This window comes from Cavia porcellus, unplaced genomic scaffold (assembly GCF_034190915.1).
Source record: "Cavia porcellus strain 051 isolate PalLab524CR breed Dunkin Hartley unplaced genomic scaffold, mCavPor4.1 scaffold_16, whole genome shotgun sequence".
Taxonomy (NCBI): domain Eukaryota; kingdom Metazoa; phylum Chordata; class Mammalia; order Rodentia; family Caviidae; genus Cavia; species Cavia porcellus.
The window spans coordinates 2,280,199-2,297,154 of record NW_026947499.1 but is presented as its reverse complement, the minus strand read 5'-3'; the positions used below and the strand labels follow the sequence as shown (position 1 = coordinate 2,297,154).

General features: G+C 55.0%; 1 protein-coding gene across 1 annotated transcript in view; it reads left to right on the top strand.

The window, feature by feature from the left end:
- Tmem132c (transmembrane protein 132C) overlaps window positions 1-16,956 on the top strand; it is a 230,680-nt gene that overhangs the window by 155,697 nt on the left and 58,027 nt on the right. Inside the window, exon 3 of the mRNA XM_013150245.3 lies at window positions 254-400. Coding sequence (XP_013005699.2) covers window positions 254-400 — 147 coding nt within the window. The remainder of the gene's footprint in view (window positions 1-253; window positions 401-16,956) is intronic.

Sequence of the window (16,956 nt, the reverse complement as noted above, 5' to 3'; positions counted from 1 at the left end):
GATGTCCCACCTGAGGACAATGAACCAGACACTTGGTGACACCACCTCTTTGTCTCAGGAAGGTCCCAGGCCCCTTCCCTCACCCTGGAACTGGACAATAAGGCATTGATCCCTGTCCTTGGGCAGGTCTGGATCCCCCTGCACCCTCATCCACAGCCCCAGATCACCCACATGCTGTGCACTAGACCTGACCAGGACTGCTGGGAGGAACTGGGTCCCATCTAATGTCCTGTCTCTCACCATCTCCCCACAGAGCCAAGGTGAAGAAGGGGGTGAACATCCTGAGTGCTCAGACCAGCGAGCCGCGGCAGTGGGACGTGAAGCAGGAGGTGAGCAATGGAGGGAAACACGCCACCACCACGGTGGCCTGCCAGCGCCTCAGCCCGGGTGCACGCAACAGGTAAGCAGCCCCCAACACTTCCTCAGGCACCAGTCATGTGTCCTGCTCCTGTGCCCAGGTCCTGCTCAGAGGCCAGCTCAGCCTTGCCTTCCCTGCTGCTCCAGAGCCATTAGTCAGGAGAGCCCCCTGGAGGTGCACAGAGGAACTGCAGCGCCCTCTCCCGCTGAGCAGCCCTCAGCTCCAGGCAGGTCTGAGCAGGTTTCTAGGGTGGCCCAGATCTGGCGTTGGGGCAGAGTGATGTCACCCCACAGGACCTGGGCCAATACCTCTGTCCCCCAACTCTTCCTCTCGGGGCTTTTCCCCTCTGGAGAGTCAAGGACACTTTCTGATGAGCTGCTGATTTCTGTACAAAGGCTCAGGCCTGTCTCTTGTGAGAAGCAATTTAAAGACAGGTGCTAACAGGTTGTGATAATAGAATCCGGGCTGCAGGCGTGAAGTTCTCCACGAACTTGGTGGATTATCCTGTAAAACCCTCATGTCCTGAATGTACCAGCACACACGCCTAAAAATCTCAGTTACCATGAGAAAAAGGAAAACACACCACAGCGTCCCTCTTCCCAAGGGTCCTGCCCTGGTATCGGGCTGGCTGCTTCCCTCCTGGTGCCCCGCACATAGCTACCCTCCGTGTATGCCAGAGGTGTAGCAGGTCCACGGTACAAACCTGGAATCATAATAGACACACAGATTTTAAGACTCACCTGTGTTCATATTTTCATTTATATTGGAATCACTTTCTCTTGCCTATCAGTATTTCTTAAAAACAATTTGCATTTCTTAAACAGTATTTCCTAAAAATAATGGCCCCGCAACAGTCCACCCCGTGACGGGAACACCCGGCATTTTTGAACACTGAGGTTGCTCCCGTGTTTTATGCCGCAGGGCGTGACACTGCCTTGCACAGAAATCTTTCTTCGCTTCAAAAAAGAAAATGAAAGTGATTCTCCTTCATAGCAAATATTATGTCTCATTGTATTGTGACAACAGAAAGATTTTCTTTTCTCATTACTGCAAATCAGCCTGGAAATGATACTGGGTATGGAATATTCTGGCCAGGTGGTCACAGACATGAGAGCCAAGCCAGGAAGGGCAGGCAGACTCCCAACAGAGCATTGTGGGGAGGGGTGACCTCTGGGAGAGCCGGGTGCAGTGCTGATAGAAAGCACAGGCTGGCCGCTTAACATAGAAAGGGCCACCTTCCCACAGGCTGGGGGCTGGGAGAGGGTCCGGTCACTCTGCTCTCAGAGTGGCTGCAGTGAAGTCCTTGGTCCCTGAGGTGGGGACAGTCTGGCCCCCCGGAGACCACTGCTCCTGGATGGAAAGGGGAGGGGCGGCTCCATTCCTGCCAGGGGATAATTGCCCTGCAATCCTGGCCGTAACTCAGCTCCTCTTACCTTGGTGACCTCAGATTTGGACAGAGAAGAGCAGGGTAGAGCTCGAGGGCTTGGGCGCTTTCCCATTCTCTCCATCCCATCTCATTAGTGGTCAGGCCGGGGCTAGGGCCTCTGCATCCTTCACCTTCTGTCCCTAAGGCCCCCGTCGGTGTCTCAGAGTCACCACCAAGGGCGTGTGTCCGTTCTCAGTCGGGCAGATGGCAGCCTCACATGAGGAGAGGCTGGCAGACCTCAGGTCAGGTTCAAATATATCCAGTGCATATGATCAGATGGCCATTCTGTGCTTTCTAAGTGGAATCAAGCCTGTTCCTTCCGCATGTTAGTCTGGGTAAGATCGCTTCATGAGGAGAAGAAAGTAATTTGCAAGCTGAATGATACCGGGTTCCCTTGTTATAAAAGCTGGCTCCAAGCCTCTAGGTTTAGTATCCCTGCTGCTGCTCAGGAATCTTCAAATTGCAAATAGCTTAATAAAACATACACCCAGCAGCACTGACGGGACGTTTTCCCCTCAGCCGTTGGCTTTTACAAGTTTCACAAGTTAAGTGAAATTCAAGATGAGATACAGTCAGGAAGGCTAGCTTTTTTCCTAGTGTCTATGTTTCTTTTCCATGTTTCATGAGCAGACATGAACCTTACAGATCCACGGGGATAGGTGTACTGATTCAGTATGTGCTGGAGTTCCCACCACTGGATTCTTAAGATCAGAAAGTAAGATCGCGTTTAAGGCCCTCAATGCAATCTGTCACTGTTTTCCTGGTGTGATTCGGACTGGGGGGTGAAGTGGCCCACCCCTGGATGCAGGGTTTTAAGTGAATGTCACAAAGCTGCCATAAAACAAGCCGAAGAAAGGAAGGAGGGGGGAATCTTCTGCCTCTCCACTTTGTTTGCAAACACCCATGCTCCTTTGGCCCGGGGGCACCCTGGCAGGGGATACTGCACTCAGTGTGCTGAGCCAGCAGTTAGGAGAGGGGGGGGGTCCATGGGGCACAAACTCAAAGGGTGCATTCTTCCTCTCCAGCCTGCTTCCTGCCCACCGTGAGGTGAGCAGCCCTCTCCCTGCTGTTTCTGTCCTGAAGCCGGCTGACTGTGGGCTTAATTGTCTAACCATCGTGAGTCCAAATGAGCTGTCCCACCAGAGAAAGTAACTAAGTCCGCCAGACTCTTTGAGAGTGTAACCAGGGAAAGCACCTGGCACCCCGGACAACTTCAGATCTCAGCACGCACTGTCACCCTCATGGCCCCAAGGGGATATTTAGTACACCTGGGGATGCCATTGGAGCACGAGGTGGTCGTGAGGCTTCTGCAGGTGAAAACTTGGCCAAAAAGAAATGCGCGCCCGTTTCCTCCTGCACAGGAGCCCAGAGGCTAGATTCAGCCCCCTGGGCATGGAACATGCGTAAAGTCTAATTAACCGGCCAGATTATGTTGATTATACAAATGAAAGCAAACTCATTAATTAGCAGGCAGAGTCTGTGTATGTAAATAGATCTCTGTGTCAGGAGAACACGGCGGGCTGCTCCTCGTGGAGGAATCTCTGAACCCCATGTGTGCCGACTCTGAACCCCAGCAGCACGCTGGCAGCCAGGGTTGGCTGCCTTCCGATCTGCAGGCCAGTCGTGCCGTGGGGCAGGACCCGAGGTGGGCACAGCGGGTGCGGCTGCCCTGCTGCCCGCTGAGCCCCGAAGTGATCTCTCAGGAGGGATAACACCGCCCTTCCAGGAGAGCCGTTGGGGTGGCCCTGGCGCAGTGGTGTGAGAGCTGGGACCCCACACGCCCAGCCACTGTGGCAGCATCTCCTGCACAGGAACCGGCGGCCACACCACCCGGGGCGGCTGTTTGGATGAGGCTTTCCGTGCCTCCATCTGTGCCCCGTCCACCTACTCTTCACCCAGCCTCGAGAAAGCACTGACAGCTACCACAGCGTGCACCAGGACAGCAGTGATGCAGAAGCCCAAGTGAGGGCCACCCTCCCGCTCTGGGGCGCAGGTCAGGTGGACAGGTCACCTGCCGCTGTGTGGCACATTGTCCCAAACTAGAAGCTCAGAACAACCAGATGTATGCACTTGCCTGGGGCCAGGGACCCTGGCCTGTCTTACCAGGACCCTCGGCTCTGAGGTGCTGAGTGGGAACTAGGCCGGGGTCTGGATGAGGAAGGGTCCCGCTGGGTTAGGTGTCCTCCGTCCTGCATACCTGTGTCCTGCCAGGGCCCGGTGTGTCCTGGCAGCAGAGGGAAGAGGGGCTGGTGGCCCTTGTGGTGCAGGAAGGTGCCCTGGGGTGACAAGTCCTGTGGGACCCAGAGAACCTGTGTGGGGAAGGAGGGTGTGGCTCGGCTGGAGCAGGGAGGACTGTTGGTGAAGAAAGGTAAACTGAGGCCCGGGGTAGAAAGACAGGAACAACAGCCTATTGTCTCAGCTGCCTGAGTCCCTGCCCCAGCCTAGGCGTTTGATCCACGGCACAGGAGCCAGGCGCTAATGCTTGCGCTGTGAACCACTGAGCCCCAGGGACTCTGCAATGGATTTTCAGCGTGGTGTTACAGTGACCCAGTCCACAGGTCCACCAGACTTCCCCCGCCAAACACTCGGAGAAACCAAGTAGGGGCCAAGAGAGGCTGCGGGGAGGAGTGCAGGCTACGGCCAACTGGGCGTTCCGGGCCCAGCTGATGCCACTCAGGTTCCGGTGTGGCCGTGGTCACAGAAAACAGAATGGGCAGGTTCAGTGCAAGGACACTCATACCTAAAGACCCAGAAGGACACCAAGGGCGACTCTATGAGAACTGCAATCAGGGGCACCACAGGTCCCCAGCTCCCCCGAGGTCCTTGATGAAAACTCAGACTTCTGGAAGGACGTCTAGAGCCCTGGAGCCTGGAGAAGAGGCAGCTTAACCACCCGCCAGCTTCTGGTTTCAGAGCTGAGTCCCCAGCTATCCCAATCCATAGGGTTCTGTGCCCCAGGGGTGATGGGGCAGGCACAGAGCCAGGTTCATGCCCTGAGGCTGTGCTTGTGCGTCTAGAGCCTACTTTTGGTTATGTCCGGGTCTGTCCCAAGCTGGTCGGGATGCAGGATCCCCTCTGGGTGCTTGTGCAGATTTCTGGGAGAACTCGGGGTTTTCATCTCCTGGGACTGTCCCAGTGTGTGGCTCGCAGGCCCGGCTTCCCCCACCACAGACAGCTAAGCAGTCACAGATGCTCAGTGCTCCCCACTGTGGCCCCAGGAGGCCAGACCGGGCCTCTGTCCCTCATGGGAAATGTCTTCTCTCCCTCCTGTACCAGTTCCTCTCCAGGGTAGAAAAAAGTCTTTCTTAACCAGTCACTTGCAAATGATTCCTCCTGCTCTGATCTCCTTCTCACCAGGCCAACGAGGCCAACGTGAGACTCACAGAGCTGAGGGGCCCCTCCTCCTCCTCCCACGGTGAGACAGCCTCTTACTGGGTGATTGGAGGGACATCTTGTAAGGAAATCTCCCCAAATGATGGCCAGCTCGAATAGCCCAGGACCTCCTAATGATCTGTCTGAAGCTGTCTGTCTGTGAGCTACCCAACAGCCAAAACTTAAAGTAAGTCAGTTATCATCCCCATAATCCAGTCCCTTTCCCCAAGCCTGTCTGTGAGCACACGAGGCTCTTGGGGGACACCTAGACACAAACCACAACACCCCATTCTCAGGAAACAGCTTACACCTGGTCCACACAGCAGACTGTGTGGCATTTGCCACCTGGCCCCGTGGATCAGCACTTCGGCAGTCTGAGCTGCTCAGCCATGTGGCAGCCTCGGCTCAGAACACACCAGAACCTGCATCCTCTGGGGTCTGTACTTCCACCACAGGCACTGAGACCAGCAGCACGGTTAGCGCTCTGTCCAGAGGTTCTGCCCACCCAGAGTCCAGCACAGAGCAAAGCCCGCCCTACTGCTTCGGGGGCTGAGAACCTGGGGCTGGGGGACGGGCCTGGCCCTTTCGGCCTCCGCCCCTTAGGAAGTATCATCCAAGTGTTCTTTTGTCCCCTTGTCCGCTCTGGACCTTTGTGTCAGGACTTGCTGGAGCAGCTGGGGCTAATTAGGCAAGTGACTGTGGATGCTTGTGTGGCAGAGAGGCAGAGCTGACCATCCCGGGATGGGAAGGAGGGGCTTGACCCAGTGAGAGATCCTGCCCGGCCCTCTCGGGGCTTTTCTGAGCTCGTCCTCCAGGGGAATGCCAAAGACCGGTGCTGGCCAGGGCTCCAGACTGGCATGCTGCATCCCAGGCTGGCACGGAGGGGCTGGCTTTCCCTGCAGGCGCACACTTGGGCTGCTCTGTGCACCTTTCCTTAAGGCATTTCCCCCTCTGCACTTTATGCTTTTCTTTTAGGCTTTATTATTAAAACATTTCTGTGCAAATCTCTTTTAGAAGCAAGCGCAGCATCTTAAAAGCAGCAACCTAAATAACAGAACTATTCTGCACCTTCCGCAGCGCCTGACAGCATGCAGATTAACGCTCTGTGTGTTTCACAGCACGCCTGGCCTTTTACAAAATGCTTTGGGTGCCTTTTTGTCCGTCAATCTTTCTGACGGCTTCGTGAACCGAGGAGTCACACAGTCAGGCAGGTGAGGGAGAGAATGGGGATGCTCAAAGCGGGAAGCACGTGGCCCAACACAGATGCAAATGATTTCAAATCGTTTTCCTGTAGAAATTAGCTCTAATGTCTACAAATCAATGAAAGAAACTTCTGTGTGTACGAGGAATTAGAAGCGATCATAGGAACACAATTGAAACTCAAGCTCCTTTTGAAGTTGAGGTCGCTGGCATTAGCAGCGGAGGATCCTGCCCTTGCCGGGAAAGAGATTAGCAGATGTCGGGCAGAGGCAGAGTGACCAGCCCCACCTGAGACTCTGGCCTGTTTATCTCTACACTGTGCCTTTTCCTTGGGTGCCTCCTTTGCTATCATCACTGTTCTGATTTATGGGGCTTAAGTGGGCTGCTTCACGGGGTGCTTGGGACACCCCAGTCCAAGTTCCTGGCCTTCCCAATCTTGCCTGTCCACACACCCAGCACAGAAGTGGGGGAACACGGCCCACAAGCGGCCAGGAAGGAGGCTAGGCGGGAGGCGGGAACAGGAGGCTGTGGGCTCCACCCCCTATTCCCGACTCAGCTGTGGGGTGCAGGTACCCAGGACTGGTTTGAGGCAGCCAGCAAACTTCCTTTTTAACTAAAGTTGTGGGAGGATCTGGAATGGATTTCCACTTCCTGTGGGGCCCCGGGGCATTCTGCAGTGCTGCGACCAGCGAGCAGAGGCTGTGGAATTGGGGGTCAGCTCAAGGGCAGCGACTGACAGGGTACCGGATCTGGCAGAGCCCAACCCAGGCATCCCCGTGAGCTTCAGAGCTCTAAGCAGGAGCCTCAGAGGCCCAAGCACCGGGCAGCTACAGCAGGGAGTGGGTGGGGTGCGCCTGCTCCCCAGCTGTGAGCTCCTGGGGCAGTGGTGGGGAGACGGCATGCACCCACTTAACTCCAGTCCACTCTCCCCTCCCCTGTGGGAACCGGGGCCCTATGTTGTCAGATTGTTGGATTTTTCCAGCAACCACAATATCCCGTGAAATCTCCCAATTTGTAATCATGTGTTCTGGTTTTAAAATCACCGTGCAGATCCAAGTAAAGGGTTATTGTCCGGGAAAATTGTTCCCCATTATGTAAATGCTGTGCAAGAGTGGCCAGTTTCAACCCAAATAAAGCCCGTTTCCTCAGGAGGCTGATTGCCCGCACTCCCCAGGTATGGGGCTCCCAGCAGAGGAGCCTCTTTCCCGGGGGCAGACCTGTGAATGGGGCTAGTTGCTGCTCCAAGGCCACCAGCCCTGGCTTGTACCCCTCAGCCTCTGCTAAACAGACCTCGTGGGCGTGGCACAGGCAGGCCTTTATTTCCAGCGGCCTCTGAACTCTGGTCACTCGGCCCTGCCCGCCCACAGCTCCACAGGGTGCAGCCCTGCTCAGGGTGTGCCTGGGGCTGTGTCCCACCTCATGGTGCCTGGTAAATCAGCGAGCATTTCCAGGGATTCCCAGGGTGCGCTTTCTTTGGCCGGTCAGTGTGCTTCCCTGGACACCAGGCCATGCCTGTCCCACTCTGTCCCCTCCCTGGAACGGAAGCAGCTGCAGCAGCCTCCAGAACCCTTAATTCAAGAGCACCAGGCTCCGGGGACTCGCCTCTAGGGCGGGATGTAAATCAGGCAGGTAATAAAATGAGAAGGGCTTTTCAGAAAGCAAAATTCATTCAAAATGGTAAATAAAACGGCCATTAGTATTCATTTAAGCAGTCTCAATTGCACACTTTAGAATGTACTCCGCTACTGGTTTTTGAAGAGTTCTGGAATATGACCGTGCTCATAGCTGCTTAGGGTAAACAGTCGCAGCAGAGCGTGGCAACGGCCTTCTGGTACGATGGAGGGGAAGACGGCAAACAGCCACTCATGAAAACCTCTTGATTGTGGCATAAGCTTGGGGCACCACGGGTTCTCAGAGAAAGGAGTTTGTTGATTGACACATGGTGTGACAAATGGCATCCACACAATTTCCTCACCCACATCCAGCTCAGGCTGAGAGTCCCTGGATGCCACAGAGGTCGGTGGCAAAGGTAGAGGCCCAGGATGGGTCGGGCCGTGGTCTTCGCTGTAATTCACGGAAGCTGCAGGTGGGGTGGGGTCACGGGGAGAGACAGGAAGAGGACGGAGCGAAAGTCTTCCAGGGCCTCTGGCTGCCCATCCTGTGCCATCATCATCACAGGACCGCTGCCCTGACGTCCCCAAGGAAACGGGTGCTTCTAGGAGCGTGCAAGGGGTGCTGGGTGGGGGTCTGCCACTGGAGCACGGCCCCGGGGTCTTCCTGCACCGGTGCTGTGTGCACAGTCTCAGCCTCTCCTTGGTGCTGGGCATCCCTAAAGACGTTTCCAGCGGCTCTCAGGCCCCTCTGCCACCTCACCATGCCCCACTGGGCACGGCAGCCTTGTCTCTCCCCTCAGAACTGAGTGGCCGTCTGTTGCTGCATGACTGTCCACTCAGCCCAAGTGACGTTCTGTGACCTTCAAAGCCTGGCCGGGAAGGCCGTGGGTGAACACCTAAGCCCCCTCCGCAGCCCTGAGGCTGCCGTGTTGTGAGGAAGCCCGGCACCTCTGTGGAAGACCCGGGAGAACCCCGAGCCGAGCTACCCAGCAGCGCCCGATGCTCCGGCCCCCTTCACCTCTGCCTGCTTCTGAGGGCAACAGAACGGGCAACGGGGCTGCGACCACCAGCCACGCTGTTCCAGCAGCCTCTGTACACTAAAACCACACAAGAAACACAGTATCTGGCTTTGCTTTATACCACCAGCTCTGGGGAGATCTGCACATGGCAGCAGATGGCCAGGATGCTGGGAGCCAGGGGGTTAAGCACTCACCCAGCTCCCAGGACTAAGAAGCACCGGCACCACTGCCCCCCGCCTCCCATCTCAGTGCCCCCGCGTGGAGGAGGAGACCCTCAGGGAAGGGTGTGAGGGGCCGGCCCACCCCCACCAGGTGCCCTGGTTGCCTCTCAGCCTGCGGCACCTTGGAAGCTGCCATGCTTGCCACCCAGACCCCGCCTTATGTGAGCCTTCTCGCCGCCAGAACCGACAAGTTCTGTTTTCTTTATTCCCAGCTTGGTCTGGCATATGGTCCCCCGTGACATATGAGACTATATAAAGTCAATACGTCTCACAGGATGACATCTTCTATCAAGTTAATAAGTTTCACCAGCCTGTGCCAGTCCAATAAACAACTTTAATGAAAGACTTCAGAGCCCGAGTTCTGGCCTCGCGCCGGGGGCAGATGCTGACCTGGGACCTCGCCCTGGAGATGCTGGCTCCTTGGCGACTCGGGAACAGCCCTGCAGTGCTGGCATCTTTACTGGCACCGAAGCAGCCCCTCCACTACTGGTACCCAGGGAGCACCCTGGATGCCAACTCACAGCAAGTCTCCGTGTGCTTTGGAGTGCCACCATCCCAGCATCTTCCAAAAGACACCATGGTGCCACAGGTGGTGGCACGGCAGCTCGGGGTGAGTCTCAGCTCCTCTGCATGGCAGCTATGTGGCACACCAGTCTTTTAGGGTCTCACACGAAAACAAGGCAATCAACACCAGAGCCTTGGCCTGGGGTACTTGTGAGGACTGCTAGGATCCGTGGGATGCTCACACAGTGTCGCCTGGCCTTTCCAGGGCAGGAGTCCTCCTGACGCTTCCTGACACTTTTTATGAGGTGGTCCAGGATTCCCTGCCCTGTCACTGTGACAGAGGCATGGCATGTTTGGTCATTGGTAGCATGTGCAACCCCTGAGCCATGCTGCCCCACCGACGGGCCCCACCCCAGAACCCCAGCGGACCTCAGGTCCCTCTGCAATCTCACCGTTCCCCCTTCTGCATTAAGGCTCTTTACTCTTAATTTTTAGGCACCTGCATGTTTTTAGAAATACCGTAATGTATCTAAACTAGCGCCCCGTGATGGGATGTAGGCTCTTCTCGTCCTTGCGTGGAAGAAAGAGCTGCTTTGGATAATCTCACCAAATACCCCTTGTCGCTTTGGTTAAGTTTACCTGTGAACTGAGTTTTAGAAGTGGGGAAGCTGGAGAACATGGCGCAGACATTTATAAACTTTGTAACACCGCAGTCTGTTACACCACTGCCACCCCCTTCTACATGTTAGTAACGAGTGTTAAGGATCCGCCGCGACTCTGGTTTCATTTGCTGAGAAACACCTAGCTACCAAGTGGTCTGAGATTACCTCAAGCTGTGAGAATCATGCCATGAAATTTCAGGGTCTCTCGGGGAGTCCTGGGATGGAGTTTGTGATACTTGAGCCCCTATTTGGAGGCTGCTTGAGTGTAATCCAAGGTGCTTTCTGAAGATGTGCACTGTAGATCTGTTACAGTGAAAACCATGTTGGCCTGAATCCCCTCCAAAATGCTCCCCCTCCAACGGGGCACGTTTACCCCATCCTTCCTGCCTTTCTGCAGCAGTGTACGCTGGGGTCCTGTTTCATGGGTGTCTTTAGTTGTGCTGTCCTGGCTGCTTCAATTTCCTAAACTGATTCAAAACATTTTCCTTCCAGGATCACTTTGATTTGGGGAAGGGCCAGACATCACCCAATGCCAGATCTGGTGAATCAGGGTGGTGAGGTTCCCTGTCCTGTTTTTCTGAGTTGCCTTTCCATTATGGTGCTCGGAAGCCAAATTTTGATCACATCTCATAAAGACACCCAAGAAAGAGGACCCCAGAGCTGCTGTGGCAGCAGCAGTGGGGCATTGTTCTTGAAACAAAGGGGAGGATTTGGGGAGGATTAGTGGGCAATGTGTCTTCTACCATAATCTTTTTAAAACTCCAGACATCCACTATAAATTTGCGTCACCTCCCGTGGCTCCTCACCAAGGCCTCACTGGATTTGGTCCCTCTTCCCATACCTTTCCTTTCTTCCCCAAATGGCTGCTGCTTTCTCTCACATGCAGGTCAGACCCAGGAATTCTCTGTGGGTCAGTCCTCCAGGAACTCCCCTCCCACGGGATGACCCCAACCTCCAGCCCGGGACCTTGGCCCCATGTCCCTGCCTTGGCTCACACCTTGCCCTCCAGTCCCACTTCTCGGGGCTGGCCTCCTGCAGGGGTGCCCATTGTCACTGTGCTACGGATTTCACATCGACCCTTCTCGATGATGGACTTGGCATGAATGTGTCAGTCTGTCTGAGGTCTTAGCTCAAAGATTATCACTGCAGAAGGACACGTGTGGCCACCCACATCCATCACCTGGCTCATTTTATTTCTAGGGCTTCTCAAAATCAAGTTGTCTGGTTGATTCATTTCCCATATGTATCCCCCATCAAACTACGGGCTTTGTGCCAGCACGGACCTGCCCCTGGTCCTCACCTGGGTGTGCTTAGTGCCGAGATCAGATGCTGGCATGGGGAAAGGGACGGGATACACTTGGAGAATGAAGATGCATCCACTATCAGGAAAGCCTTTCTCCAGACAACAATCACAGACCCTGCATCAGGGGTCCTTGGCTGGAGAACATGAGGAGCCATTGCTGAGTGACCAGACAGGCGAGTGGCACCTTGGCACTGCCCTAGAACCTGCTGACCCTTGCACATATGGACAAGGGGCTCTGCAGCTGCAGGTTCTGCTGAGGGGTATCCTTGGAGCCAACCGGGGGGCCCAGGGCTTTGGAGCCAATGCTGAGTGCCCCCTCCCTTCTCAGTGCTGTCCTGCCTGCCAAGTCCCCTCTCCAGTCCCCAGAGCCAATGCTGGGTGCCCAGCTTTCAAGGGGCCTCAGGACTGGGCTCCAGATCCCCTCCCTGCTCAGTGCTGTCCTGCCTGCTGTCCCCTCCGTGGTCTACACACTCTTCGCACTGGTACCACAGGAAGAGGGGATGCCACCTGGGACTCAGAGGCCTGCACGGGTCAGCAAGGCAAGCTGGCCACCAAGAGCTCAGAAGCTGAAGCACCTTGGAGCATCACATTGTGAACATCGGTTAAACCTCACAGCAAAGCACCTTCCTTAGATGGATGCAAGCGTGATTCAAAGGTCTCCAAGTGAGACCTGGACATTGGATTTGTAACCATTAATCAAATAATTATTGAGGGCATGCCAAGCACTTGGAATATTAAAGTTAATGAGACCGTTGTGCACCCTGGCCTCCTGGAATCCATTGACCTTTACTAAAGATGGGAGATAATCAAACGAGCCACCGAAAACTACGTACTGGCAACTCTTCTCGGAGCTGTGAAGAGGAGGTGAGTGGGATTAGAGGAGCGAGCTGGTACTTAAGCGACGGCTCCATACTTGGCAGAAGATGTCTGTTTCAAGTGGCACAAATGTTCTCCCACGGAACAGTCCCAGGGGGCTTTGTGGCTGCTTTCCAAGGTCATCAGAAATCCCAGGCTCCTGTTTGGCCTCCTTCCTCACAGCGGACCACCCTGCTGACAAGATCCAATATGGCGCCCAAGCATGGAACCCAACAATGGGCAAGTGGGCAGAGGGAAGGGCTGGACCATGCTGAAATGTTCCTGTCTTGGTTCTAAAAGCAACAAGACACTTTTAGCAGATGTTAAGCCTAGGCCTGGTAGGCCACATTTACAACCCCAACACTCTGAGGTTCTGGGATGTGTGCCATCACGCCCAGAGAGATTTCTCAATTTCTGAGTTTTAAGCAGTACCTACAAATTTTCCACCATGGAGGATAAGGCTACACCCTACTTTTCCAGTAGCCGTCTTAGCCTTCTGATTTCTATCCTGCCAAGATAGTAATCACATTTTATCCAGATTAATATCCAGCATTTAAAATATCATAAATTCATATGTGAGTCCGAGTGAAGTTGAATATTACTTTTCTGTTTGGTATCACTGCTTATCCTCAAATTTAAAAACTAATTTGATTTTATCCTTTTTCTTGATTTCTTCTGCCTTTAGCTCTGATTCCTTCCCAGCTCTTCACTGGTTCTCTAAAGCCCCTCATAAAATGTCTGTCCCCATCATATTTGTCTGGAAAACCTCAGCTCAGTATGGAGGCCCTGGGTTCAATCCCCACCCACTGATGAAAACTGAAATATGCCAAGCAGGGCGGTGAAAAATCACATTGATGTAAAAAGTGCTCTATTGGCAGATGTGTGGAGAACACACGAGAAGAGACGATCCCGAGAGACACCACCCCAGCCCGGGCTGGGCGTGTGTCCCACTGACAGCCTCCTCCCCCTCACTCTCCCCTCTGCCACCCTGCACACGGCCCTGGCTCCTGGCCCTAACTATTCTGAACAACACACAGAGTCGCCAAGCTGGCAAAATACTTGAAATTTTTGTTCAAGAGAGAGTATAGAGTAAAAAGAAAGAGAGGTAGAGGAAAAAACAGAAAAGGAGAGGGGGAAACAGAAAAGAAGGGAAGGGAAGGGAAGGGAAGGGAAGGGAAGGGAAGGGAAGGGAAGGGAAGGGAAGGGAAGGGAAGGGAAAGGGAGGGGAGAGGAGGGGAGGGGAGGGGAGGGAAGGGAAGGGAAGGGAAGGGAAGGGAAGGGAAGGGAAGGGAAGGGAAGGGAAGGGAAGGACAAGGAAGGGAAGGGAAGGGCATAGAAGGGCAGGGAAGGGAAGGGAAGGGAAGGGAAGGGCAGGGAAGGGAAGGGAAGGGGAGGGGATGGGAGGGGAGGGGAGGGAAGGGCAGGGAAGGGCAGGGAAGGGCAGGGAAGGACAGGGAAGGGCAGAGAAGGGCAGGGAAGGGCAGGGAAGGGAAGGGAAGGGAAGGGAAGGGAAGGGAAGGGAAGGGAAGGACAGGGAAGGGCAGGGAAGGGCAGGGAAGGGCAGGGAAGGGCAGGGAAGGGAAGGGAAGGGCAGGGAAGGGCAGGGAAGGGCAGGGAAGGGAAGGGAAGGGAAGGGAAGGGAAGGGCAGGGAAGGGCAGGGAAGGGAAGGGAAGGGAAGGGAAGGGAAGGGCAGGGCAGGGCAGGGCAGGGAAGGGGAGGGGAGGGGAGGGGAGGGGAGGGGCGGGAAGGGAAGGGAAAGGGAGGGGAGGGGAGGGGAGGGGAGGGAAGGGAAGGGAAGGGAAGGGAAGGGAAGGGCAGGGAAGGGGAGGGGAGGGGAGGGGATGGGAGGGGAGGGGAGGGAAGGGCAGGGAAGGACAGGGAAGGGCAGGGAAGGGCAGGGAAGGACAGGGAAGGGCAGGGAAGGGCAGGGAAGGGCAGGGAAGGGAAGGGAAGGGAAGGGAAGGGAAGGGAAGGACAGGGAAGGGAAGGGCAGGGAAGGACAGGGAAGGGCAGGGAAGGGCAGGGAAGGGCAGGGAAGGGCAGGGAAGGGAAGGGAAGGGAAGGGAAGGGAAGGGAAGGGGAGGGGAGGGAAGGGCAGGGAAGGACAGGGAAGGGCAGGGAAGGGCAGGGAAGGATAGGGAAGGGAAGGGAAGGGAAGGGGAGGAAAGGGGAGGGGAGGGGAGGGGAGGGAAGGGAAGGGAAGGGGAGGAAAGGGGAGGGGAGGGGAGGGGAGGGAAGGGCAGGGAAGGGCAGGGAAGGGCAGGGAAGGGCAGGGAAGGGCAGGGAAGGGAAGGGAAGGGAAGGGAAGGGAAGGGAAGGGAAGGGAAGGACAAGGAAGGGAAGGGAAGGGAAGGACAGGGAAGGGCAGGGAAGGGCAGGGAAGGACAGGGAAGGGCAGGGAAGGGCAGGGAAGGGAAGGGAAGGGAAGGGATCTCAACAGAGAGTATTTTAGTAACCTCACATTGGTCTTTCAGGTCTCACATTCCCCTCACACAGAGTGACCAGCCTTTGCCCAGCTGTCCTCCATGCTGTCCTCGGTAGCTTATTAACTCCTTTCTTTCTGCTTTGGTACCACATTAAGTCTTCCTAAGTGGCCTTCTCATTCCCTCCTGTTCCTTCTGGAGTGCAGCCCTCGCTCCGTAGTGGTGTGTAAACCACACAGTGTGTAAACCAGGCAGTGTGTAAACCAGCTGGCTGTGTGTAAGGACGCTTCATCCATCCTGCCGTTAACTCCCCACCTTGGGAGGAAACGCCGTCAAGGCTGGAGTCAGGCATAAAAACAAGTCACCAAGGCACTCCATTCCTTCCCCGATACTCTGGCTAAGGATCTCCGTGCCACACACCTGCAGCCACTCCTTGGAAGCCACAGTGGCCACCATACTGATCTGTAAAAGGTGGAGTCATCTTCTCACTCCTGACTGAGCATTTGTGTTCATGTACCAGCTCCATTCTGCAAGGACATCAGATGCCCACACTGCTGCGTGCTGGTTGCTCACACCCCAAAATGTCACTGTGGTTAGTGCAGCCCAAAATGTCTCACCACCTTCTAAATTCTAGCCAGATAGGCGTGAGGATGGGGAAGCTGGAAGCCTGCCTCTGCCTATGAAAGGCCTGTGCAGACGGTGCACCTGTCATTTCTCCCAGGTGTAGCATTTGCCAGTGGCCACATCTAGCTGCAAGGGAGGCTGGGAAGAGCTGGCTTCTATCCTCAATCCCCACATGCCATGTCAGAATTGCACAGCAGAAGGAGAGGACAATGAGAAAGCCAAGTCTGGAGCTTGTGGGGGCCATTGTTGTGACTTTAAAATGAAGGATCCCCAAAGACTTGTGTATGGAGGGATTCATCCCCAGTGCAGCAGCGTTCAGATGTGGGGCACGGAGAGACAGCTGGATCATGAGGACATCAACCTCACGGGTGGATTTATCCATTGATGAGTCCACGGCTGGATGGGGCAGGACCCCACTGAGGGAAATAGGCTGGGAAGGTGGATTTGAAGGGGGTGTCTTTTTCCCAGCCTCTTTCTTCCCAAATCATTCCTGCTTCCTCTGCCCACACATTTCTGCCTTGGAGCCCGCTGGCCATGGACTGACCCCTCTGAAACCATGAGCCAAAATAACCCTTTTCTACTTTAAATTGTGTATGTCAGAGATTCTATCTCAGTGACCAAAACATCCACTGTGACCCTGCTTCCCAGCATGGTACCCATACCTTTCCACTTGGAGTCCCCAGTCCTCTACACCTTGCCCTGAGCCTGTGAGAAGCCCTCAGACAGAGGACAGAGCTTGGGCTTGCGGGACCCATGATCCACAGAACCTCTAAGATGGTGGTTCTGGGCCACAGTCAGGGTTAGTTTCCTACATGGCAAGGGTAAACCCATGCAAGGTTCTTGGGGTGCGGTGCATGGACTTACCGATGGAAAACTCCACACCCAACAGGTAAATGCAAGGCAGGAAAATCCTCCAGGTCTTTGGGGAACTTTACAATTTGTGCAAGTATTTCCACGGGCATCATTTCTTGTGCTCCTCCCAGAGAAACTTTAAGACTGGTCAGGGTGTGGCAGTGGAGACAGCAAAGGTCAGGGACACATCACAAGCCACCTCCCGGAGTAGAGAGAGATGGAATTCCATCTCCAAATCCCGTCTTTTCCAAGGAATTCACCACCTACTGGTGGGTTCTTCTTTGTAAACTCAGAATGTGTATCTTCTGCCATAGCTTGACCCTTAATCTCTGTGTACAGTGCAGTGATACACTATAATCCCAGCCGATAAAAAAGAATTCAAATCATTCACCTCCGACCTGTCAGATTCCCTTAGAGCCTAGAAGAAGGCTGTTAGGGAAGGACCATGGTTAGTGCAGGGCTTGATGCCTGCTGTTTGGTTTCCCTGAGGAAGTGACTGACTCCACAAACCTGAAAGCGTGGT